Below are 25,072 nucleotides of genomic sequence, written 5' to 3' on the forward strand. Positions count from 1 at the left end.
AAATATCTACTCCACAAAAAAGAATGAGTAACATAAAAGAGCAGGTAAAAATTTCTAATTTTAGAATCAAAGAAATATGAACAGAAGAATACGATGTAAACACATCCCTTTAGAGTGATTTAGAAGAGAGCAAAATAAAATTTTGAATCTAAATTTAGGAAAATTTGGAAGGATGGACTTTTCTACTGTATCTATGGGTAGGGAATACTTAGAAAATCATGCCAAATGGTTCTGAATTTGATGTTTCTTACCCAGTCTCTTTAGTGGAGATTTTAGTGACTTCTTGATCTTACCCGCATTAGAATGGTTCTTTTTATTGGCTGGCGGAGAGGATGTGGAGGAATGGGTGGTTGATGAAGATCTGGAGCTGATGGATTCAGAACTGCTGCTACTGCTACCGGTGAATTGATTTTCAGGGTTGGAATCTGAAGATGACAAAGATTACAAAAAAAAAGACGGTTTTATGAGACAGCTAGAAAAGAATGTGTATAGAGTTTGAGAAACTTTAAAGGAAGACAAAATACAATAAATATGGTATCCCACAACGTAAACAAACACACAAATTCAGACATGACCAAAATTGTGTCTGCGAATCAAAAGTACTTGATATACAAACATCTCTCAAAATATAATCCTTCCATGAAAGTTAGAAGTTAGTTCACTTTTCTCACACCACAATGCAATCTGGTCAAATCTCATCAGATCACACCACATTGTTAAATTAATCAGATTAATTGATGGAGACACAAACCACTCAGTTCCCCCTATGGTTATTAATAAGCATAGCCCAACCAGATCTATTTGGTAGTCTGTATTAGTGTTACATGTGTACTGAATTGGAAGTCAGTCACTGCTACGGTGAGTCCAGTCAAGTGCCTCATAAATATCAGCTAGACTCCAGTGGCTTAATGTAAATGTTACAGATCCAATCAAACAAGTGTGCTGACGTCCAATTCAGTGTCATCATTGATGTCAGACTGTCAAATAAACTCAAAGTTATTACATCCAACATTCTGTCTGGATCTTTTTTAAAAGTCTAAATACCATCAGTAGTCTAGATCAGAAATGTGGTACCAATAACTCTTACAGCCATAACTAACATTTCATAATATCATGTTGTATCTATGAAATACCGGTATGTATATCCCAGATTATGCTAATCATAATATTCCTATGATCTCTACATATTCTAAAACCCAAAACCTAACAAAATGATGGCCCAGGCATTTAGTTCATAGAACCTTGAATTTCACAAACACACAATTGTCAGGATTAGTTGGTTTTAACTTGGTTTGTTCTGTTATAATTTTATTAATCACTAAAGTTATTATTATGTTTGATTCAAATAATAAATTCACAAATTAAAAAATGCCTAAAATTTGTTAGAATTTTCAATTCAACATGCAAGTGCTGTTATGAAGTTGTCATGTGATAACTGACAACTGGTTGAAAACAACAGGCTTGACCAAGATCATACAGAACAACATAGAGATACATTCCGTTCTAGACTCTAATTCAGACAATCTGACATTATATTTTTACAAATAAAATCATAAAGTGTTAGTGAAGCCATACTTGCCAAGCACTTGACATGATGTTACCATTGACACATATGGCATATGAAATGCTAACTTACAATCACCAGTGTTGTATATACCTCTTGGTCTATTTGGTCTCCTTAAGTTGACGTTGGCAGTCTGCTGTTGTTGATGTGACATTGGTTGTAGACTGATATACTGCTGCTGTGCCTGTGGCTGTTGTACAGTCTGTGGTATTTGTATGGGTGGTTGTGGAGCCGGCGGTTTCTGAGATCTCGGTGACTGTGTTGACGTCAGTGGAGGAGTGGATGGTGGTAACACTTTGGATTTTTCATATTCTACACCATCTGGGGGAGTCTTGAAAATCTGTGTGAATGAGATGTGTCAGTAGGTTAAAATGAACATGTATAATAAACATATAGTGTAACATTTCATGATTGAATTGGCATAGAAAACATGACAGAATCGGAAAACCATCACAGTTAGCAATTTCACTTAAATAATCTGGAAAAGTAAACAAATGTCTTCAACTTCATGTACAATTTCCATTTCATAGATGTTTTCTATTACTTATACAACTTCATGATTCTTTTGTCCTCATTGTACCCATTTGGATCAAACTTTACCAATAACAGATGACACCAAAATTCTGTATACTTCTAACTAACCAATCCAAGCTGTGTAAGTCTACCAAAACAACTGAAATAATTTGATTTTGGTAATATAGCAATAAATTCACTTAAACTGGTCTTATCACTTCACTGTTGACACTTACTTTCAAAATCAACACCTTATGCAGAATCAATCATTTTGAACTGAAATTTGGCAAATAAAAATCAAAGGACAAAAAACACAAAAGAGACGATGCATATGTCATCAATCCACTCACCTTGTCATATTCATTTATCAAGATCTCAACAACAATGTTACAAAATTTAATTTCCATAATTGCAGCGACTGTCTCTTCCTCTGGTCTCATTAACGTTGGACCAAAACAAACACCTAGGTTTGGTGTTGTCATCAAGTTCTTGTCTGAATGTTGAGACACTCTGCAAAACAAAGTGAAGTCCATAAAGAATCTGTCATTTGTACATGTAACTTATGTGTATGCTGTGCATTTTGTGGATGTGTACATACAGGGACAGTGTATATCCCTGAATGTGTTTACTGTATTTTGCCTCTGTACATATAATATGAAGGGATGTATATATGTATGAATGTGTGTGCACAGAAGTGTATTCATTAGAATATAAATACCTTTTTTTAAAATCAGAGCATTCGTCAATGCATCTGCATATATGTAAAATTTTCTTTAGTGAAAGAAGTATTCTGGCTTGAAATGCACTGCTACTCACTTATTAAGGTGTGCCATAAGTAGTTCAAGCATTTCAAAGTTGGATTCAGGAAGTTGATGTACCACTTCATGGATGTCATTCACTCTCAACGTTCTAGACTCCTTCTTAGCAGCAGTGATGAAATCTTCATGATATTTGAATGTCATCAGTGGTTCCGGTAGATTCCTATCCATGTATGCAGAAGAGTGCTAGTTTTAGGAAATTATGCTGAACATGACTTTGCATATCACTCCTGACATTCATAATCAAGGTTTTCAATTCAGTGTGCCAGGCAATCAGGAAAATGCACTTCAAAATGTCAACTATACTTTTGAAAGACCATTTTTGAATCCAATGTTTTGAATTTATGAAGGTGTACGGTAGGTGCAAGCTACTGAAAAACTTTGAAGCTTAACTTTTCTTACAAAATGAACTGCAGGTAGGAAGATGGCTTGCCAGGAAAAGATGAAATTATCAATTTCTACAGAGCTCATTTAAAGCAATAGAGTGTATGATGAGTTAAAGAAACTGATTCTTCAACTTCTAGATCTTTAAAAGTAAGACAAATTAACCGAAACAAGAAAACATACATCTGCACATACATACCCACATACATACATACAGACATACAGACGCCACCGACTCATCATATACGCTCTTTTTGGTATTTATATATATACCAAATATGAGCTAAAAACAACCTTCTCATACAGAGGGTGTTGTTCATGAAGTTCTTACTCTAGCATAGTTTACAGATAGTGGCGGTTCAGGGCCTTTACAGTTCAACTTTTGTTTTTATTTATGTATAATTGGGTTACCTGAAGTATGTTTTGAGAGCACTAGTTATGGTCTTGACTTCCCATTCCCCAGGATCATCTAAGTTCACCTTATCTGCTTTCCTTTTATCTGTAATAACAACATTAAATGCAGTCCATAGCTTGTCTTGTAAATTCAATACAAAGTTCTCCTGTCAACCCATTGCACTTGTGGTGTGGCATGCACTAATGTTGAACAGTTATCAGTAATTGTCTTTGAAGTTTTCCATAATATCTTTTAAACAGTGAGTATCAGTCGTGCAATGGTCATCAACTCTTTAAACCCACAGAATTTTTTGCAAACAGATTAACTATAACGTTCACAGTGCAGAGTAACACAGCAGTTTCTCTGATTGATTGGGAACATCAGATATCCAGTGTGCCGTCTTAGCTAAACTGATGCAGCACTGATGCAAAATAATTACCTCAGAAAGAATTCTCACATAAGTACACATACTTATAAATTGTTTACGTAGAAATTTCCAGGAACTGCTTATTTGACTTGAAGAGTTTGTGACTGAGAAAACACACTGGATACCTCCATCATTTCATGTCAAAGTTCAAATCACACCAACTGGAATACCATGATGAAAGCTACCAATGACATCAAGGATCATCCAAGAATTGGCAACCAATAGTTCAAGTAAGGTTTCAGGCTCATTGAGAGATCAAATTGAAAAAGTACAACTTACCTAGACACATATTAGTTAGCTTATTGACTTTGGAGTTGACCCCTACGACCCTGTACAGGCCTTGTTCATGCAGCCCTGTGAAGAACAAACCAATCGATCAACGTTGGGTATTTGAGAACAGAATGGTGTGAAACAACAGTGAGTGTGCAATTGGATATAAACACAGTTGTCTATTGATACAGACTTATCTTCTTGAACTGATTCACAAAGTTTGCATACACAATTGTATTCTCTGTCTGCCAGTCATTCTGCCATTACATCTGGTTTGTTTCATCCTATATTTCCATCAATCAATTAATCAAATGGATTCCTATAGCGCTTAACTCCAAAACGCAGTAGTGTTTACTTTGATCCATTTACTTATCTATGTCACTCACTCCTTTCAGGCATCAAGCAAACAGAATACAGAGACAGCGCATGTTTAAAATCATTCACCCAAAGTTTCCAGAATATGACATTGCATGAGACAAATTGTTTGTCATTCTATTCATTTTCACTATTATTTCATTTGCAACTTACCTCTGCCTTCTATGGCTTCTATACATCTCTTGATAAATGTAACTCCAATATCATTCAAGAGATCTAGAATACACAGAGAGAGGAAGAAAGACCCAAATCATAAAGTTACGAAAAAAATTAATGAATTGAACATGTTGCCATCTTACCCAAAACTGAAAAATTTACAAAATTTGAAACTTTGAAAGAGTACTTAATGCTCTCTTTGCTCTCTTTGCAAAGCAGTTTTACAAACTGATTTGTGAACGCATGGTGTCTTCCATGAGGTAGTATGTTATACTGGATGAGGTATTATGTTATACTGGTATCAGAATGTGACATCCACAGCGTGATTTCCTTTTTTAATAGGTTTTGAAATCCTCGTGGGGGAACAGATTGAGCCTTTGAACCCTGACCGCCTGGTGACCTGTGACATCAACAATGGATTTTCCAAGAACAGGGTTACAAGTGTTAGCTGCCATATGTTCAATACTGCTCAGTTTATCTACTTCATGATGTCAGATAAATCACATTCAATGTCCTCTTGGTAAAGGTTCTGATTGCATAAAACTGAGATAAAAAAGACACATTAATTTGCAATGAACACCACACTGATGTAAAAACTGTTGGACATAGATCCAGGTACACACTTACTCTCTTCTGTAGTTGTTGTCCTTCCAGGCTGTATGTATATCTATAATAAAGTGACAACAAAGCCAGCACAATTTCACTATGAGGTTACAACGATTTCTGTTTTATCATCTATATATAACCAGGCACAAATCTTATTTTCCATATAAACCCTCCCTCTAGGAAGGTTTTAAGACTTCAGTATTATGATGTGATAAGCACTGTGTAAATATCACAATCAACACAAAATACAAATATGTGCTACTTTCACTTTCGTAAGAGACATACAAAAACCTATCTAAAATGTACATGAATGTTTCTGAATCACAGTTGATATTATGAAATTATCTGTTCAAGAGCAATGCAAAAATTCTGGCAAGTCTTTGTATAAAAGCGTAAAATCATGTGGATGCAGCAAGGCAGGGTGGGAAATACTAGTGAAAGCCTGTCCTAGTAACTACTCACAGTAAAAGTTTCAGAGTTACCTCCTGAATGGAAAGGTGGAAATTAATTTTGATTTTTGGTTTGACAAGATCAAAAGTGATGAGTAGCAAGAGTCAGTGTGCAGCACATATGACACAATTATCAAGGCAGGTACAACGTTGCTTAGGCAGGCAACTATTAGAAGTTACCTGCCCAGACATCTGGTTTTTATTTTCCAGTAATTTCCTGTCCTGAACACAGGGGATCACTTGCTGTGAGTACATGTTTTCTGAGCTTCAAGTAACAGCCTCCCTTATTGCATACTTACCGGTTCTTTGCCATCCATTGCTTCCAGCCATAATTTCCTGTCTTCTTCCGTAGCTGCCTGTAGCGTTATGGTACCACCCCTACACAATGAAATGACAGCATGGTAAGTTAGGTGGGAGGATTCTGTTGATAAATCTCATAAGATCTGTTAGCATACCACTGTTAGATTGATGTGTGTGACACAATCCATTTTCACAGCTGGCATGATTTGGAAATTCATAACATGGATGCATATTTTGCATTTTTGGATAATGTGACAAAAAAGTTAGTTTGTTGAATAGCAGAAACACATCTGCACAATATTATCTGACCATTTGAATTTTGTATCAGAAAAGTTATTGTGTTTTCACTGCTTTTAAGGGTTTAATTTTTTATATCAGATTTGTATGGGGAAATGTACCATTACTTCGTTAATAGTACAAAACAGTTAAGGCTAGTATTATTGTGTGAGATTTTGTAAATTAAAGACATTGATTGAAAGTACCTTTCAGAAACTGTGATGTCAAAGCAAAACCTTTTATCGATAGAATCTGTCGTCCTCCTGTCAACAGAACAATGAAATGCACATTAGAAATACAAAATGAAAGCTGTATATAAAAAGTGTCAAATGAAATATTATAGCATGCTTAGCTGGATTCCAGCAATCTGATTGGCTGGAGCCAGGGTTTATGTTCTCAACAAGAAGACCTGCACGCTACGTAACATATTTTAGCTTGCGCAAATTTCGAACTGCAGCTTGAGAGCTCAATGTGCTATAATAGACAGGTTTGGCTACACATTTTACGTGAACATGAACGTGTAATGTCACGAATCTCTGTGATAATGTCATCGACTTGTGTGTAGGTTCTTGACATACACGGAGCCAGCGTTGCGTATTTACGTGGAGACAGCTGTTATAACATAATTTGTAAACATGTAAATTTATTCTCATCTTTAGGTATCAAAACATGATATAAACTGTGAATCATTCATGCACGTTGACCGTGGTTGGATATATGATGATGACATCCTCAAAGATATTCATGCATTTTCGTTATTTTTATGTGAAATTTCTTCGTTGATTCGCGGCATACGGGATAACCATTGAGCTATCCCTGAGATGTGGAAACAGACTATGGGGACCGATTCAAGCAGAATATGTTTCTGCGCCTGCCACATGAATGGGTGGCGTAACATGTAGCCAAACGGATTTTTGCACGTGAACATGTACGCCAACGCCAACGTGGATTCTACACATTCACGTTCACATAAAACGTGTAGCCACACCTTTCTAAAGTCGAACAAGTATACAGCTAGAGATTGATTATGATTGTTAAATTTTAGTCTTGTGCAGCTTGATGAACAAACAAATGAAGAGTTTGTATAAGCAGCAACGGCGATGTAATAACAACATAATTTTTGAAAGTATTTTGAGCTTTCTTCAAGTAAAATTCTTCAAAATTCATGTGTAATCACGGTATTGATGCGTTGCGTTACCGTATTATATGGAATCAACTGTGCATGCGCATGCGTTCTGAAACGTTCTTGTTAGAGTTTGTATTGAGGCGAGGCACCTGAATCCTCATTAAAACTTCGGTCCTGAATAACGACATTGTCCACTTGTATTTAAACTTCAGTATGTTATAATAAGGTTATCTGGTTGCGGATATAAGACCTCTGTGGTGAAAATTAGCATATTTGGGTGAAATAATCACCTTGCTTTGCTCGATGATTATTTCTAATTGTCACCCCAGAGGTCTAATATCGGCAACCAAATACCCTTGCTTGCCATTTATAACTTCTAATTACAATAAAGGAAATCTGTAAATTGTGAACTTCAGCATTGCCAGAAAAAAGTTGATATATTTAGGCAATTTTCTGCAAAACATCCATTAGACTCTGATGAGTGATAACTTCATGAATTTTCATTTGTAATTTGATGAAAGTCAGTTGCTGAACAGATTGTGAGTGGCACACAAAACTAAATTGACAAATATTACACTATTTGAGCAAACAGGGGCCAACTAAACAGCATTACTAGAAATCAGCTATGTACTATAAGACTTAATATTACATTACATTTTCACTTCCTTTATTTCACACGGGCATCAATGGTTTGAAAAACCTAGATTTACACAATTTCACCACCATGTTTGTCCCAAATCCATTGTTTTTCTATGGTAAGTTGGACCTGTATACAGGGAACTGGGGGTGAAAGGGTTACACAAATTTATAATGATGATAATGAAGACAAAAGTTACAATCGCCAACATACAGTACTTGCCTTATACAAGTAGTTATGTGTAGAGTTTCTGAACCGCTTATTTTGCTCTGAACTTGACTATATGGTACGACTATGAATATTTTGTTCTCTTTTTGGTACATACAGTAGTGTTTGACCCACGTAGAACCAATTGCACCTGTAGAGAAAGAAATGATAGTAACTCTTCAAAAAGACAACATCTCAGCGACAACAAAGCAATATATCAACACATCTTCAAATCAGCTTTCAAAAACACAGGATTATTAATTTTTTATGACACATATACTTTCATACATATCTACTTTGATTTGCAATACATATTTGGTTACACGCAAATTTATAATAATAACATTGTAGGGATAAAGAGACATTTTAGAATCTGAAAATATTCAATGGTGAGGCATCACTTTACCAGTACTTGTCATTCAGTGTTAGATAAACGGTCACGATTGGTACTTTACCAAAATTTAGCAGGACTTGCCCAAGAATGACATGTCCAATGAAGAAATCTTACTTACGTTTCTCAAATATGAACAAGTAACCTTGCCTTGTGTACATCTTGGGAACCTTGCCTTCTTGTGGCCTCTGTAAACAAAACAATGAGATCAGTCAGCAATCTGAAGCTTCATGTTGGAGAAGGGAGAATGCTTGACACTGTTTGACTAAAAAAAGACAGTACAGAATGGGATGGACACATTTGTCCTGTTCAGTGGGAAAATATGTTTTTCATGATATTTTTTACGGTTTTTCTTGATCTCATTAACTGATAGGAAGTGTTTGCACTTGACTCTAAGAAAGCTGATTTACCGGTACTATCTGGAAATTAATCTTGACTACAATGATGATGTCTGGGCTTGTAGACACTAGAAAAAGAGGTCTATACAAGCAAGATGTATTCAATCTGAATCAAAGTACAAATGACATCATACACATGGATGGAAGTTAAAATTACACATGTTGCATTGAAGCGGTGTGACACACACACATTTGAATTTCTTTCATATATTCATTCTCTTCATCCCTTAACTATCACTCTGTACTTACTTCTTGCATTTTCTTCATTAGACTTTCAGTTTCATCTCTTGTACTGTTGAAGTTTTCTCTCGTCTGCAACAAACAGACAGAAATTTTAGGTTCACACTAATTGAGATAGAACAATATAAAATTAACTTTTTACTTCATGTATTGCTTTCCTCACATAAAAATGAACAATTCTAAATCTTTGACAAATTCTTGACCATACTAAATGAATGACCACCTTAGATCTAAGAGGTCATGGATAATTTAGATATGTGCATGACAAAAAAACTCACTTGCGTTTAGAGACGGAAGGGATATAGCTCAATTTTGATTATAATGCACAAATTCACAGTATTTGTGTTCCACCGTTACACCATGGAATCTGTGTTTTTGTGGTATAGTCACTTGCCCTTCAGATTTTGTTTTCTGTCAGCGATTACACTTCTGACAACCCAATTATTATGTTTTGGAAGAGTTCAAATCATAATTTTCATCTACAGATTTTTGAACTTCAAGAATTTCATTTAAGGAGTGGGTTTGAGGTCAAATGCGATGAATTTAATTTGTCATATACATGTAAATATTTTAATTATCTACGGGCCCTCAGACAGGAAATCTTAGTGAAAAGGAAAAAACAAAGAAGAGATCCTACACTAACAGTATCATTTAACAGAGCTGCAATAGTCAGTGGTCACGTGTACATGTGTCTCAGTCTGACGTGCTGTATCCACAGAAGTCTGATATCTTGACAGTATCTTTTCATTCAGACAGGGATAACTATTGTCATCATCACAGACACCAACTGGAGTTTCTCTTGGCATCCACAACTGGCAATCTTTGCCTGACTCACCATACTGACAAAATTGTCAGTTGCATAGCTTAGCTAGCAAAAGTCAATGTTTACTTAACACAACATATTTTTGTGAAATTGAAGGACTTACAGTTTGCAACTTCAGCTGTAGATCTGTCATGTATGGTTTGAATTCATTTCTGAGTTCATGACCTGTTAGGAATCAAATGTATGAAATCTCAACCATTCAGTTCATTTCTCAGAGAAATTAATAATAATAACAATGACACTTTATTACCATTTGTATCAAAACAAGAATACAATGGAATTCAGGGTGGATCTGCAGAGCTAAGGTCAAAAACGAATAACATACAGCACATGGACAAGTAAAAAAAGACACCAAAAGTAACACTACAACTTGTTTAAAAGTCAAACAGCTGTTGGATAAAAATTATTTTTGAAACAGCTGGTTGTTGTCCTAATGGATCTATAACGGGTGCCTAACGGTAACAAGTCAAATAATGTATGTGCTGGATGATTAACGTCTCTTAACATGGAATTGGATTTCCTAATGGCATGGGTTTTAAAAAGTAACTCAAGCGACTGAAGATCATCACCGTTGTCTTGGCCTAAGTTGATGCCAAAGTTAGCCTATTTGTAAGACATTCTATGACCTAATAACACATCCTGGTATATTGAGTGATATTTTATGCTGTTATACAGTTTAACATTTTGGTAGCCCAACTGAAAAACACTGGGCACAATTTCCATCATGTAAACAATGGAATTTCCATAAGGGGCCTTCCTGTATCTTTTGAAACAACTGATTTGTAAAATTGTACAATATGGGCACAGTCTGCCTCAGTCTTGCTCATTTTGGTGCATGAAAAATAGCAATTGTTTTCCTTTATATTAAATTACTGGTAGTTAAGATTCAGTGTGATATTCAGTAAAGATGTCTGGCTGTGACAGGGTTATATCAAACTGCCAGGATGTGAGGGCTTACATTAGGGGTCAGGTCATGAAAATGGTGAATTGTTGTATCTTATCAAGCACCACAGTAGATATGTTTGGTAGAAAAAACTAAGCATATATATATTTTAAATGTGACAAGTTGTTGAGTGCATTTTTTGAGATTTTCATGGTATTCATTTGTGTTACATCAAAACAAATAACAAATGTTCATCACATAGAATTCACAAACCACAGATCAGAAACACTCAGCCATTGCCTCGGCTTAAATCATGATGAAATCTTGGTATCTTTTCAGGAGCAAGGTAACTGAAGTGACTGGCCGTCAACAAAACAACATTACAACCACAAAAATGTCCAATACTTCCTTTAAAAGCCATTTGCTACTGTTTTCAAAATTACCATGACATTCACCTTTCGACCATATACCTATATAAATCATTATTAATGGACAACCAGATCTTGAAAACATTTACTAAAACTGTGGGTTGGCCTTGGAACTAAAAACACTGTACGCCAGACAGTTTCAAGGCCCAATGCAAAGAATGTCGTTTAAAATGCCAGAAGTTGAAATAAACTTGGTTATGGTCTCTTATAGTTTTCCTGAAATAGCTGATCATCATTTACTACATCTAACATTCAAAATATCTCCCAAACCTACAAAATACGCACTTTAATGTGAGATTATTGATAGTACTAAAATGTACTGGCATATTTAATTATTAAATGGTATGTGAAAACTGTGTGTTGTTGGAATATGTATCTTTCAGAAAATTGTTGGTTTTTTGTTTTTTGTAGTACTAATAGTCTGTTGATATTTGTCATTTATTTCCTATTAATAACCTCTTTTCTGCAGGCAGAAGCCATTTTACCAGCACTGGGGAAATAGTTATTTTTTTCAATGCCTGGCCTTCGGAGCTTTAATACATCACAGCTGACAGACTGACTGATGACTGAGGTCATTGGAATTTGGAATCAACAACGTTTCAATGCTGTACTTGTGGAGGAAAGACGTAAATCATTTGACATCTTTTCACAAGCATGTTTGCTGTCAAACTCATACACGCGACAATCAGTCTACTATATCCACTAGAAAACAGCAATGCTGATGATTCAAGTTTCCAAAAGCAGGCATGGATTCCTTTCACGTCAGAGACAGAAAGTTTCGAAGCTTTCCAAATTTTTGACACCTAGTAGCCTGTGGTGTTTGTCATCTATGGTACAATGAGACAGTGTACAGTGAAGTGAGGAGTAATATGTGTCCACTGCTAACTCTGTTCAGTGTGTTGCAAGTGTCACATCAGTTCTAGTCCATGAATCTGTAAACAACTTGTTCACTTATTGAAAGTGTTACTTTGAAATAAAACATGTCAACTCCTGGTTCACACAGGCAGTGACTTGCATGGCAATGATACAGTGTGCCAACGTACTCTCATACTATGAAATATTCTAGACTTGGCAATTTGTTCAAAGGTTTCCTCAAAGAAGCCAATGCCATATACATGTACACCATAAAGTATTTTTATCATCCAAGGTCTACTGGCATCATTCTGATGCCAAAAATATGAATAACCAGTTTATTTCATTGTATTTATTTCATCATCGTAGAGCTCAACTCTATCAAGATATTTTCTCATAGATGTATACATGGGCTTTGTATTACCTTCTTCCAAAATGACAAACATCACAACAAATTTCAAACTGAATCAGATTTAGACAAAACGACTTGGATTACATCATGACAGTAATAGTTGCAGAGTATAACAGATGCAGATTTTGAGATGTTTGAATTCTTGGAATTGTTTGTTTGGTGAAAAGACTAGAGAACTGCCGTATATAGTATCACCATGCTTCCATATCATGTAAAATAAAAATATTTGAAACAAACTGGTGAAAAAAACAGTACTTCCAAGTCAGGATGGAAATGAAATTCTCCATTTAGGAAAGCTGACAATTACAGGCACCTGCAAATGATGGATAGAGATAAGTTTAAAGCTATTGCCTACCTTGGTGATAGAAGGTCAACCAGCCATACATGAAACCCAGAAGCTATAAAGAAATTGAAATATTAGAAAGATTAATGAACACTGTTATCATGAAGTTACACTTTGAAGTGTAGTAGCAATTATTCAATTACCCAGATAGTGCATACTGTATATTTACTCACAATTTCCACGAATTCAAATTTTTTCTTTTCTTGGACTTCCTGCAGTCTGAAGACATACTCTAAGGAGGCCTGGTGAAAAGTCTTTTTCTCTGTTTCAAGTGTGGTGTCGGCCTGTAGATGAAAAAAAACATGATACAGATGACATTAAGGAATCATACCAGTATGATCATGATGTTATGTGTTATATGGATTTCAAGTTCAGATTAATGTGCCCACAGTCCACACTGGAAGCAAAACATCTGTCCAACTTTGTCTTGGATAAGTTGAAGCCTATCTAACCTGAACTTGTAAGTGTTAAACGTTTGTGTGTGTCAATGCATAAGCCTGCCATGCAGATCAGCAACCCTCTCAGCCAATTTGTGACATGCTGCTGATTCAAGATTTTTATCCCTGATTCAATAAAATTTGACAGACAACATGTACCACAGTACTAGAGATTTCCCACAATACATCATGATTTGTACCAACGTAGATTCCCCTGTGAAGTCTACCATGTCTCCCATGTGTAGACAAATTCCTGGACCACTTGTAAAAATTCTGAGAACGTACTTTTAAGAACACCTTTCTTCTCAATTCCCATTTTAAAGGATTAAGAAAATTGTGCTTGATTGAGAGAAGAGAAAGGATTTTTGTAAATTTTCCACTGATTGTGTCCTCAGCCATACAGAATAAAGTGATGGAAAGTAGGGAGACTAGTTGCACCTGTTTTATGAAACAAAAGGATATTGATTTTTTCCAAATAGAAAAGACAAAAGAAATTTACATGCTAACTTTTTTCAGAGAATGACCCCTTCAGTTGGTAATAACTTGCTTCCCAAAACTGTGACATTTGTAGTACCTGAAGAATGTGACTTTTATGGTTATTTAATGGTTTCTTTGAAATTTATACTACAATATTTCAACGTACTTTAAATATATAATTAATCAATTATCGTGAGGCTTCACATTATTGCTTTATACAGAACTGAAAAAGTTATAAGAAAGCTAACGTCGTTGGTACAAATCGAACAGCATTGTGGGTAATTTATTGTACTGTGTGTACTGGTGCAGGGCTGACACCAGGAGATTTCAAGAAATTCCTAAGTTGACACAAAGACTACAGAAATCAAAGGGCACACTGTATGTTAGTATTCTATATGTGTGATAGCACACGTGCATTCTGTTTGTTTTAGATATAACATTTTATTGAAAATGTCAAAAGAGGTATGTGGGATAGAAAAAATAATACATAGGACAAACGAAAACATCAGGGCCACATGTACATAGATATATGTGTGTGACATTGTGATAACTCATTCCTTGATGTGACAGAAGTGTTAAAGTTTAACAGTACACTGACAGACAGTACCAGTGCATGAAAAAAATTGAAATGGGACTTGAAAAGATTACAGAAAATAAAACAATGCTGCTTGCAGTGACTGAAATACCTGTACACTGTGTATTTAGCAATTTTTATACAACTACAACACTTGTCTCTAAATGTACTTTCAAGACAGCACACTCATTTCACTTTCAAGACTGCACACTCATTTCATAGAAAATTATATTTATTCCACTGCCTTGGGAAATGCTATACTCATATGTGCACTTATGAAATACATATCCCTTGATGGGAGTTGAAATCTCTGTAGTTTACTGTACGAAGAGATTTGATTGATGATCAGTGACCTCCAAGGTATAGCTCTGTTGAGGTTTTCCTGCTACTTTGCTCATTTATGGTTTCCACTTTTCTTGAGTAATTATTGTACTCACAGGAAGGCATGAGGTCTTGCACGAGCATATATCATGCCCATTTTAAAGCAATGGAGATTTTGTTTGACAAAAGCATACCTGCAAATTTTACTACGCAGTAAGCTGTACCTAACTTTACTGATGTAAAAGTAAATGGCAATCGATAAATCCATCAGCCATACAGTACCTCTGCAATTAATCTAATTCAAATTCATCTATCACATATAACCTTTCCCACCATACTGACCTGAGCTGACCTCTGACCTTTCTTTCTTAATAAACAGCATGAATGTACCACACAACGCAGAATATCAATTTAAAAGTTTGTGTCGCATTTTCCAAAGTTGCCTTGTCTTGTACCTGTTTGTAATCTCTACACAAGTGTTGAGATAAAATTTCACATTTTTTCATTCAAATGTTTGGAAATAACTCTTGATGGTTTATTTTGAATTGATGTTTTCCTTATGAAATGTAATTAATATTAATAACTAATACTTTATTTCAATAAATATGATTCATGTTGGTGGTGGAAACTGAACTCTCACGATGTAAGAGTTCAGATTCCACCTTGTATTCCAATCTTGTAAATGATTAACAGTAATGATGGTAGATAGCAAACAGTCATAGGAAGTAAAGTGATAATATGAAAATTGTTCAAAATATGACGTGTTATGGCTTTGTTGAGAGCTTTAGTTCTTTCATGCCACTCCCTCAGTTGTGTTTGCTAAACTCCCTAGCAAGTACAACAAAGGGTGTGACACCGCTATGGATTGCAGCAATATGTTACAAATACAGAGATTTGGTTTTTAATGCACTCAGTACAACACAACACAGGGAGAGCTCTTTCCATTACAGTTTAGCTTTCTTCTCTACATATAGATTAGGTAAGAAATTATGTGACTCTCTGCTGACAATAGATTGGGTCACGTGTGTGGACGGACTGTGATTGGGTACTTATTACTATATAGAAGACTAGTCATAGGATTGATCCTGGCATGGGAAACTGGCATAATAGGATGATATTCCTACTGGACACTGGACATAGGAAGATATTGCTATGGGAGACTGGGTTTAGGATGTTGCTATGGGAGACTTGGCATACAATGAAACAAGTCATCGTTGATGACACAGTCCCCACTTGTTAATGGGTGCTTTGATTACAGGTCCTCAGAGAGGATAGAGTCCTCTTCATTAGGTCTGTGATAAAAATACTTTTGAATAAATTCGCTTGATACATGTCTGAGTGTAGTTCAGGAGATGAAAAAATCGTAATAAAATGGCCACATGGTGGCCATATTGGATCGAATCACAAAACAAATCAATGTGCATATGTATGACATAGGTCAATGTCCTTGTACCAAGTTTGAATAAAATTGGTTGAGATATGCCTGAGTTATGGCTCTGTACATGAAAAAATCGTAACAAAATGGCCGCATGGCGGCCATATTGGATCGTATCACAAAACAAATTGATGTGTATAGCTATGACATTGGTCATGTCCTTGTACCAACTTTGAATAAAATCTGTAGAAACATGCCTGAGTTATGACCCTGTACATGAAAAAATCGTAATAAAATGGCCGCCTGCTGGCGGCCATATTGGATCGTATCACAAAACAAATCAATGTGCATATGTATGACATAGGTCAATGTCCTTGTACCAATTTTGAATGAAATTGGTTGAGATATGCCTGAGTTATGGCTCTGTACATGAAACAATCGTAACAAAATGGCCGCCTGGCGGCCATATTGGATCGTATCACAAAACAAATTGATGTGTCATAGCTATGACATTGGTCAGTGTCCTTGTACCAACTTTGAATAAAATCTGTAGAAACATGCCTGAGTTATGACTCTGTACATGAAAAAATCGTAATAAAATGGCCGCCTGGCAGCCATATTGGATCGTATCACAAAACAAATTAACGTGCATATGTATGACATGTCAATGTCCTTGTACCAATTTTGAATGAAATTGGTTGAGATATGCCTGAGTTATGGCTCTGTACATGAAACAATCGTAACAAAATGGCCGCCTGGCGGCCATATTGGATCGTATCACAAAACAAATTGATGTGCATAGCTATGACATTGGTCAATATCCTTGTACCAACTTTGAATAAAATCTGTAGAAACATGCCTGAGTTATGGCTCTGTACATGAAAAAATCGTAATAAAATGGCCGCCTGGCAGCCATATTGGATCGTATCACAAAACAAATTGATGTGCATATGTATGACATAGGTCAATGTCCTTGTACCAATTTTGAATGAAATTGGTTGAGATATGCCTGAGTTATGGCTCTGTACATGAAAAAATCGTAACAAAATGGCCGCACGGCGGCCATATTGGATCGTATCACAAAAAGAATCGACGTGCATATCTATGACACTGGTCAATGTCCTTGTACCAACTTTGAATACAATCAGTTGAAACATGCCTGAATTATGGCTCTGTACATGAAAAAATCGTAATAAAATGGCCGCCTGGCAGCCATATTGGATCGTATCACAAAACAAATCGACGTGCATCTGTATGACATATGAAGTAATCCTTGTACCAAGTTTGAATGAAATCGCTTCAGGCATCTCTGAGATATCTGCGTGAACGGACGGACGGACGGACGGACGGACGCACGCACGCACACACACGCACGGACATGACCAAACCTATAAGTCCCCCCGGACGGTGTCCGTGGGGACTAATAAACCGTGTGTATCACATACATAGACCCAGTTATCCCTATAGTATGAGGTCACACTATAGGTATATGACTACGATGAATCCATATTCCACATGTGGTGGATATGGGACCCAGACTACTTTAAAACATAACAAAAAATCAGATGTTCAGTTCAGAACTTATTTTCAAATCCCTGAAATGCAAAAGTGGGAGGGTAATGAAACATAAGGAAATATGGAGTATTAAAATATATGTGTAGAACACAAAACACCGTCGATACTAGAATTTTTATGAATTTGTGTTTCTCATCGTTGATTTCGATTGAAACGTTTGATTTGTACACCGCTGACATTTTAACGGTATGTTACCGGCATTTTGTGTTGTCTACCTCGTCAAAATTGCCCTTCTCGATGTCCATCAAACAACATAATAAGCAAGCCGATAACCCAAGACACGTACCAATCATCCCTACAGCAGTAAGAATGTTTTCTGAAGCAACATGGACGGGTTTCAAGTTAACATCACGATCAATGTTGCCGCGGCAGTCAACCAGTCGAGCCCCCGGGGCGAGCCGATGAAGCAAGAGCGTACATTATTTCTGACAGCAATGACGATACTCCGGACTTGAGACTCATCAGAAGAAACGCTAATATATTTTTCAAGAGCGTCGAGTTCACAATGTTATCAGTGCATTTAAAGGTGCAAGCTATTGTTTTGTCCATGCATATTGTGCATCACGTTTCCTGTATTGTACCTTGTTGTTGAACTTCCGTCGTCTCGCATCTGAGCTAAGAAAGACTCGTTGCTTGTATGTTGTCTTACCGATTGAGTCAGAGCCGAACACTGTTCTTCATTATATTTAAACACGCTCATTTTATTCGTAAAATATTAAACATACAATTGACAATTTCGTAAAACATAATAATTGTTAATTTTGAAAATTTCATACAAACTTTGCAAAGAAGAATTATTTGAATGATGTTCGAATATTGACAAAAATAACCCGTTCTCGCCAGCCGCGGCTGAGTGTTGCGACGTCCCGCTTGTACGTCCAATAATTTTATGAATGAATTTTCACTAAAATTGATGTTATATTAAGTACCAAATAAATACCTTGCATTAAAAATCCATAGTCTTTCCTATTTCCGCTTGATTCGCACAGAAAAAGCCCTACGAGAGACGCTATTATCCATAGGAGCAGCCCCGACATGTTGAGCTGACTGCAGTCAAGTCAGCTGTGACCCAGCCACGACCGCATAACACAAGCGTATGAATTCTTGTAAAATACTCCCTCTCGTTTTTTCCCAGTAATTATCATTCCTGGAAGGTTTATTCACGGAAAACTGGGTCTATGCATGTGATAAATATATAATCCCCCCGTATTCCTCACTCGTGTGTCTGCGTCGCGGACTCGTGATTCCCCGTGTAGCGGCCGTATCCCCCCTCGCCTACGGCTCGAGGGATACGGCCGCTACACGGGGAATCACTCGTCCGCGACGCAGCCACACTCGTTCGAATACGGGGGGATTATATATAAATATCATCCACTTAGGACCTGTAACTAGACCAGTGGGACTAGAAAACAATAATGTAGCCTGAGACAAGTGGAAGATTTGATTTGAAATGTAGGATTATAAAAAGGAAAGCCATCTTTCTAATTTAGAAGTAGTACTTCAATGCAATAGGCATCTCAAACATGCAGCTTGTAAACTTTTACTCATACCTTCCTCGTGGAAAGTATTTTCTTTCACAGCTATGAATATATCTGGGTAAGTGTTCAAATCTTGGCTTTGAAAAGAAAATCATCTCAAATTTAGTAAAACCACTTGAAATTCAAAATGGCTGCCATTCACTTTGTTGACTCAATTGGGAAAATTTCCAACTTTCGATTTCATAAACACAAGATGATGAAATTGTAACTTTCTCTACAAATTTTCAAGATGAATTTATGTTGGCCGAGACAAATAAAAACTATAATGTTAACCCTTCCACCACCATGGTTTGGCCCAAACCCATTGTTATCAATGGTGAGTGTGGACCTGTTTACAGAGAATGGGGGGTGAACAGATTAAGAGGTTAATATTGGTCTTCAAGATGCATTCTGCTTTATGCTTTAAGTGCCAGCTGATATGGTGACTAACGGTGAGAATTGTGACATGAAAATACTAGATACTAAACCTGTTTCAAATGTGAACAACACAACACTGCAATGGGTGTGGACAAGATTATATGACATAGGGGAGAACCATTTGATTTTTTTTGGGGGGGGGTATGGAGGAAATGGGTATGGGAGCAAATTTTTTTTTCCTGTCACAGTGACAGCAATTTTTTTTTTCTACTGTCAGAGCTGCATCATTTTTTTTTTTAAATGGAGTAGCAATGCAAATCTTTTTTTCTTTGACATCAAGTTTGTGATGTGTTGTATATAAGGGAGCCGTCATTATTTACGGCCTGAAACTCAGAAATTTCGAGTGACACCCCCCGTCAACCATGATGAATTTGAGTAACTCCCCTCTCTAACTCTGAAATTTTGACTGATTCCCCCACTTAGAAAAGTTAAATACAAATACATGTATTTGTAAAATTTACAAAATACAGCAACAGTAAAGACCTTTGAAATCCTGATGTACTCTGCTAGACTATCATCAGTTATCTCATGATGGTTCAAAAAAGGTGAACCCATCAAAATGAAATTGCAAGTCACAATAAAATAAAGATATAAAAGCTCACGCAGTATCTAACCATATAGTATATTGTTTAATTTGGATAGGTATTATGACAGGGTTTTCACTAGGATATCTGACCGGGCAGAATTTGAAAGTACAGGGGGAGAACACGCGAGGCTTAGGGGGAAAGTGTCACACGGGCTTTCCCCTATTTTGCAATGAAATTTTTAAGATATTGATGTGTGCAATGGTGCAGTCTGGTGCAATCTGAGAGGTGTTTTTTTAATTTTTTTACTAAGTGAAACTGTTAGAACACCCCAAGGGGGAGAGCACGAGAGGGGGTTTCCCCCTCTCGTATTGGAAATTTTGGGAAATTGATGTGTTTAATGGTGCAATCTGAGAGGAGTTTCAGGTTATTTTGCACTCGGTAAAACTGTTTGAAAATGACATTGAACACTGCAATATTTTTTTACATTTTATGCATGATCAGTGTTTGTGTCACAATATTCAACAACCAAACAATGACAATACAATTTGTGAAAAACAGTTCTGTTTGCCAGAGACTGAAGATAAATAAATATACAGGAACGGAAAATCTGTGACCTTCTTGTGTCATTTCTCCAGCTGCCAGCTTCTAATGAAAAGCATGAATATGGTATGTTTAACTGTCAAAATGGTCATTGAACTGAGGTAAATGAAAACATGTTTCTGTGATAATAAAGGATGAATTCACAACAGTTCAGTTTTGTCCTAGATCCTGTGAAAATTTTGAGAAATTGATGTGCGCCACGGTGCAGTGTAGTGCAATCCGATAGGTATTTTGAATTTGTCTTTTACCAGTAAAACTGTTAGAAGACCCAAGGGGGGGGGGAGCACGAGAGGGGGTGCCCCCTCTCGCATTGAAATTTTTAGAAATGGATGTGTGCAATGGTGTAATCTGAGATGTGTTTCAATTTATTTCACCAAAAAAAAATTGAGTAACCCCGCCCCCTTCTTCCTCTCCACATTTTGAGTAACGCCCCCCTGAAGTTTTCAATTTTTTTAGTGACCCCCTCCCTTGTATTTCATTATATTTGTTGTTCCTCAATTTTTCATTGTCAACTTGTACATCTTCCTAAATATTTATATTGAGAGAATAATATATTGATTTTAAAAGCCCCCACTCAATTATCAATTTATCTAATATAAATATTATTTACTTGATAAAATATTCAATGAAAACAAAAGAATGACAAACTGTTAATGGGCTGTTGACACATTCGCTAATGCGAGAACCTGGGATTGAGAAGGGCGCCTTTAACACTAGTTTATTGACTCCTGTCCTGTGTTTTAAAATTTTCACAATTTACAGAAGTCAAAAAGTCCCCTTCTAGATAGTGCCTATGCCATTGAGATATTGCAACAGAAATCCTGAATATATGATTTCTGGGGTCAGAAAAGGGAAGGAAAACATTGAGTGCACTGAGATGTAAAGTAGACCTATGTAGTGCATGCTTATATCATAAGTGCTGGGAAAAAAACATAAGAATTGCTTGTGGTAAAAACATTTGCGCCGCCTATGGCGGCGCGCCGGCAAAGAATACATGAGAATAGGGTTTCCAAATTTTGCTAATTTCTGGTGCATTGTGACAATTTTTTTTTCACTTCTGTCTGTTATGACAATTTTTTTTTTCTCAGGCCATGACAGGATCAATTTTTTTTTTCTTCTATCTCACCTGGCGACAATTTTTTTTTTCTCAAAATCCTCCATACCCCCCCCCCCCCGAAATCAAATGGTGTTCCCCTTATATGACATAGGGACAATATGAGACAGGGCTATTTGTGAAATGAGAGCACTACATCTGTGACATGGAACAGAATAGTGAGTACCAGGTACTTACCTCTTGCAGGGAAGTCTCTTTCTTCTTGGAAGACAAGTTGACATGTTTTTCCAGCAACGAACAGAACTTCTCTGTTTGTTTGTCAAATTTCTTTTTACCTTCCTGTAGTGAAAAAAGTTCATAATGTCATGACTCAATGCATAAATCAAAGTAACGCAACACTTGTGATAATGCTGATATATGTCATTCCCTTGCATTTCTGAAACAGAAAGACATTTCTTGTACATTTCAAGATGACTTTTGACGATCTCAATGAAAGGAAATAGGCTTTCATGGGACTGCTAAAGTATGGTTGCTGACTACACATACTTTCAACATATTGATAATATATACATAGTCCGAAAAAAGGACTACATATACTAAATCATTGATGCTTCACTCTTGATGTTGGCTGAAGTTCAAAACCCCTAAAACACATCATCACCAAATCCTTATATTTTCAGTTATGAGACTTAGCATCCCATTCTGCAATAGTGCAATGTCCCAAGTTTACATTTCTTAAAAATACAGTTAACCAATGAAAATTACAATATAATTGGTAACAGTGATAATGCATACATACAGTCTTCACTTGTAAAGCTGGTGCTATCATTGATAGTCTAAAGTAACTGCACTGATATCAACTAAACTGATAATATAAACAAGTCAGTAACTCAAGGTATCATTTTTCTTCTCATCCTGTGTAGTCAGGAAGACACCCTGACAGACTGAGATAATTGATTCCAAATTGGCGTTTAATTGGGTCTCCATCACAGCTATCAAGTTCTGTGATTGTTTTTCAGATAATCTGACTGTACATTTCCGATAGCATAATAGCATTGGGGCATGGTGCTGTTTGCTTACAAAGTACTATATATATGCAATTAGTGCCTTATTTGATAAGCTAATCATGTGTGATGTTGCTAACATTATAAGAAGTATGTGAAGACCTCTTAGATACTGATTTCATTTTGTCGTCATTTATATTATTTTCTCTTCTTAATCATTTTCCTGGTAACCTTCATCTGATACTATTTCTGGCACTTGAAGGGACATCATTTATTAAAGCGCATTCTTCTTTATCATTTAACTGAATTCAAATCCCTGACAACTTGGTGATTACAGAATTTGAAATATGTATACAGGGATACAACCAGGACACATTAAGCCATCTGATGACCACAGCCCTGGTTTCAATTTCCTGTGACATTTCACAATGCAAGCATCTTGCTTTGTCAAGTGCAGGTGCTGTACATAGAAGAGCGAAGTGATAGCTGTCTCTTCTGTTGAACTGTAATCGCACAATTCCTGTATCAATCTACAATTGTTGTGCATGTCTATAAATAGTACAGAGCATATTATCACTTTAAGATGAATCTCATACTAATTATAGCAGTGAATACATATTTTTACATTTCACACATCAGGCCGAGATACCCCTCTACATGCCATATTCAACCTACTTGTGTTACAGTCATCTGTGCTGGATACAAAAACGCCCACTACTGGAATTTCTACTTGACACGGCCAATGCTAATACTTCAGTGTTTATTCAACGTTCAAGTACAGTCATGCGGTTTCTATAGGACCACTGCTGAACCCTTAATCAAGCAGCAAATTGTTGCAGTCATGGGGAAAATTCTAATGACCTACATTTTACTGAAATCAGATTCCTTTGTACAATTCAGGTCTCTTTCAAAAGTACAAAGCAAGAATTTCAAGTTGACCCAATTATGTCAGCTGCTGGATCATTTGAAACTGTACCAACAATCTGAAATATCATCCTATGGATGACATTTCCTAACAACAGAAATGAAATCTATGGGTAGTTCTATCAACTTTTCATGGGAAATGATTGTATCTTCAGTGTTTTGAGTAAACAAATGTAGGTCACCTGAAGATAGGAATGTGTGCAGGTAATTGCTTAGATATTGATGTGAATAGTAGAATAACTTGCAATGTGTAAATGAGCCAACATTGCCCAATATTGTAATGAGATGTACATGTAACTTGACTTAGACCAGACCAGCATGGAGCCAGCATGGAGCCAGCATCTGGCCAACAATGGAATGGCAGTCAGCAAGAACTGCTGTAAGGCTGTAGGACTGTGTTTTATTTTTTGATTACTTACCTTTGCAGATCCAATCTGTTCCTTTCTAAATGTTTCCAATGGGACAATGAACTGATCATGTGCCCTCTCCAGCTGAAAGAAAACAAATCCCTGATGAATTAAACAACGATATAAGCAACGTAAACAACAATATACTGAATTCTAAAAGTTCTCTTTACTGTAATTCTCATGATGATTCTAGACACAAAACAGCCAAACCAAAACTACACTTTATAAAACACTATCACACAAAGAACACAAATAACCAAAATATGAAAGATTTGTGGGAGTTGTTTTCCCTTCATTACAAACGGTTTGCTTGATAACTTACATGTACATGCACATTTTTTAATGTTTGAAAAACAAAAGCGTTCGTATATAACTGAAATTTACCACAAATCCATTTACCAAAACAACTACACATATCATAATACTGGTACATGTGCATCATGTCATTTTCTGGCTAAAATGGCAGTAACCATGGCTAACATTGCAGTAACCATGGCTAAAATGGCAGTTAACATGGCTAATATGGCAGTGACCATGGCTAATATGGCAGTAGCCATTGCTTATACGGCA

At 36.3% G+C, this 25,072-nt stretch overlaps 1 protein-coding gene across 4 annotated transcripts in view; it reads right to left on the reverse strand.

The window, feature by feature from the left end:
- The window catches only part of LOC139130768 (rho GTPase-activating protein 26-like), an 84,446-nt gene that overhangs the window by 12,775 nt on the left and 46,599 nt on the right, over positions 1-25,072 (reverse strand). For 2 of the 4 annotated variants that reach the window (XM_070696562.1, XM_070696561.1), the window contains exons 4-21: positions 24,515-24,586; positions 22,405-22,506; positions 13,446-13,556; positions 13,285-13,327; positions 10,458-10,519; positions 9,541-9,603; positions 9,015-9,081; positions 8,518-8,653; positions 6,739-6,795; positions 6,256-6,334; positions 5,529-5,568; positions 4,899-4,961; positions 4,380-4,454; positions 3,691-3,778; positions 2,894-3,058; positions 2,428-2,587; positions 1,637-1,904; positions 294-425 (exon numbers count right to left, since the gene is read on the reverse strand). In XM_070696562.1, the coding sequence (XP_070552663.1) occupies positions 294-425; positions 1,637-1,904; positions 2,428-2,587; positions 2,894-3,058; positions 3,691-3,778; positions 4,380-4,454; positions 4,899-4,961; positions 5,529-5,568; positions 6,256-6,334; positions 6,739-6,795; positions 8,518-8,653; positions 9,015-9,081; positions 9,541-9,603; positions 10,458-10,519; positions 13,285-13,327; positions 13,446-13,556; positions 22,405-22,506; positions 24,515-24,586 (1,783 nt within the window). Of the gene's footprint in view, positions 1-251; positions 426-1,636; positions 1,905-2,427; positions 2,588-2,893; positions 3,059-3,690; positions 3,779-4,379; positions 4,455-4,898; positions 4,962-5,528; positions 5,569-6,255; positions 6,335-6,738; positions 6,796-8,517; positions 8,654-9,014; positions 9,082-9,540; positions 9,604-10,457; positions 10,520-13,284; positions 13,328-13,445; positions 13,557-22,404; positions 22,507-24,514; positions 24,587-25,072 lie in introns of all 4 variants that reach the window. The other 2 variants (XM_070696560.1, XM_070696563.1) reach the window with 2 other exon arrangements.

This window comes from Ptychodera flava, chromosome 4, assembly GCF_041260155.1.
Source record: "Ptychodera flava strain L36383 chromosome 4, AS_Pfla_20210202, whole genome shotgun sequence".
In the NCBI taxonomy this organism is placed as follows: Eukaryota; Metazoa; Hemichordata; class Enteropneusta; family Ptychoderidae; genus Ptychodera; species Ptychodera flava.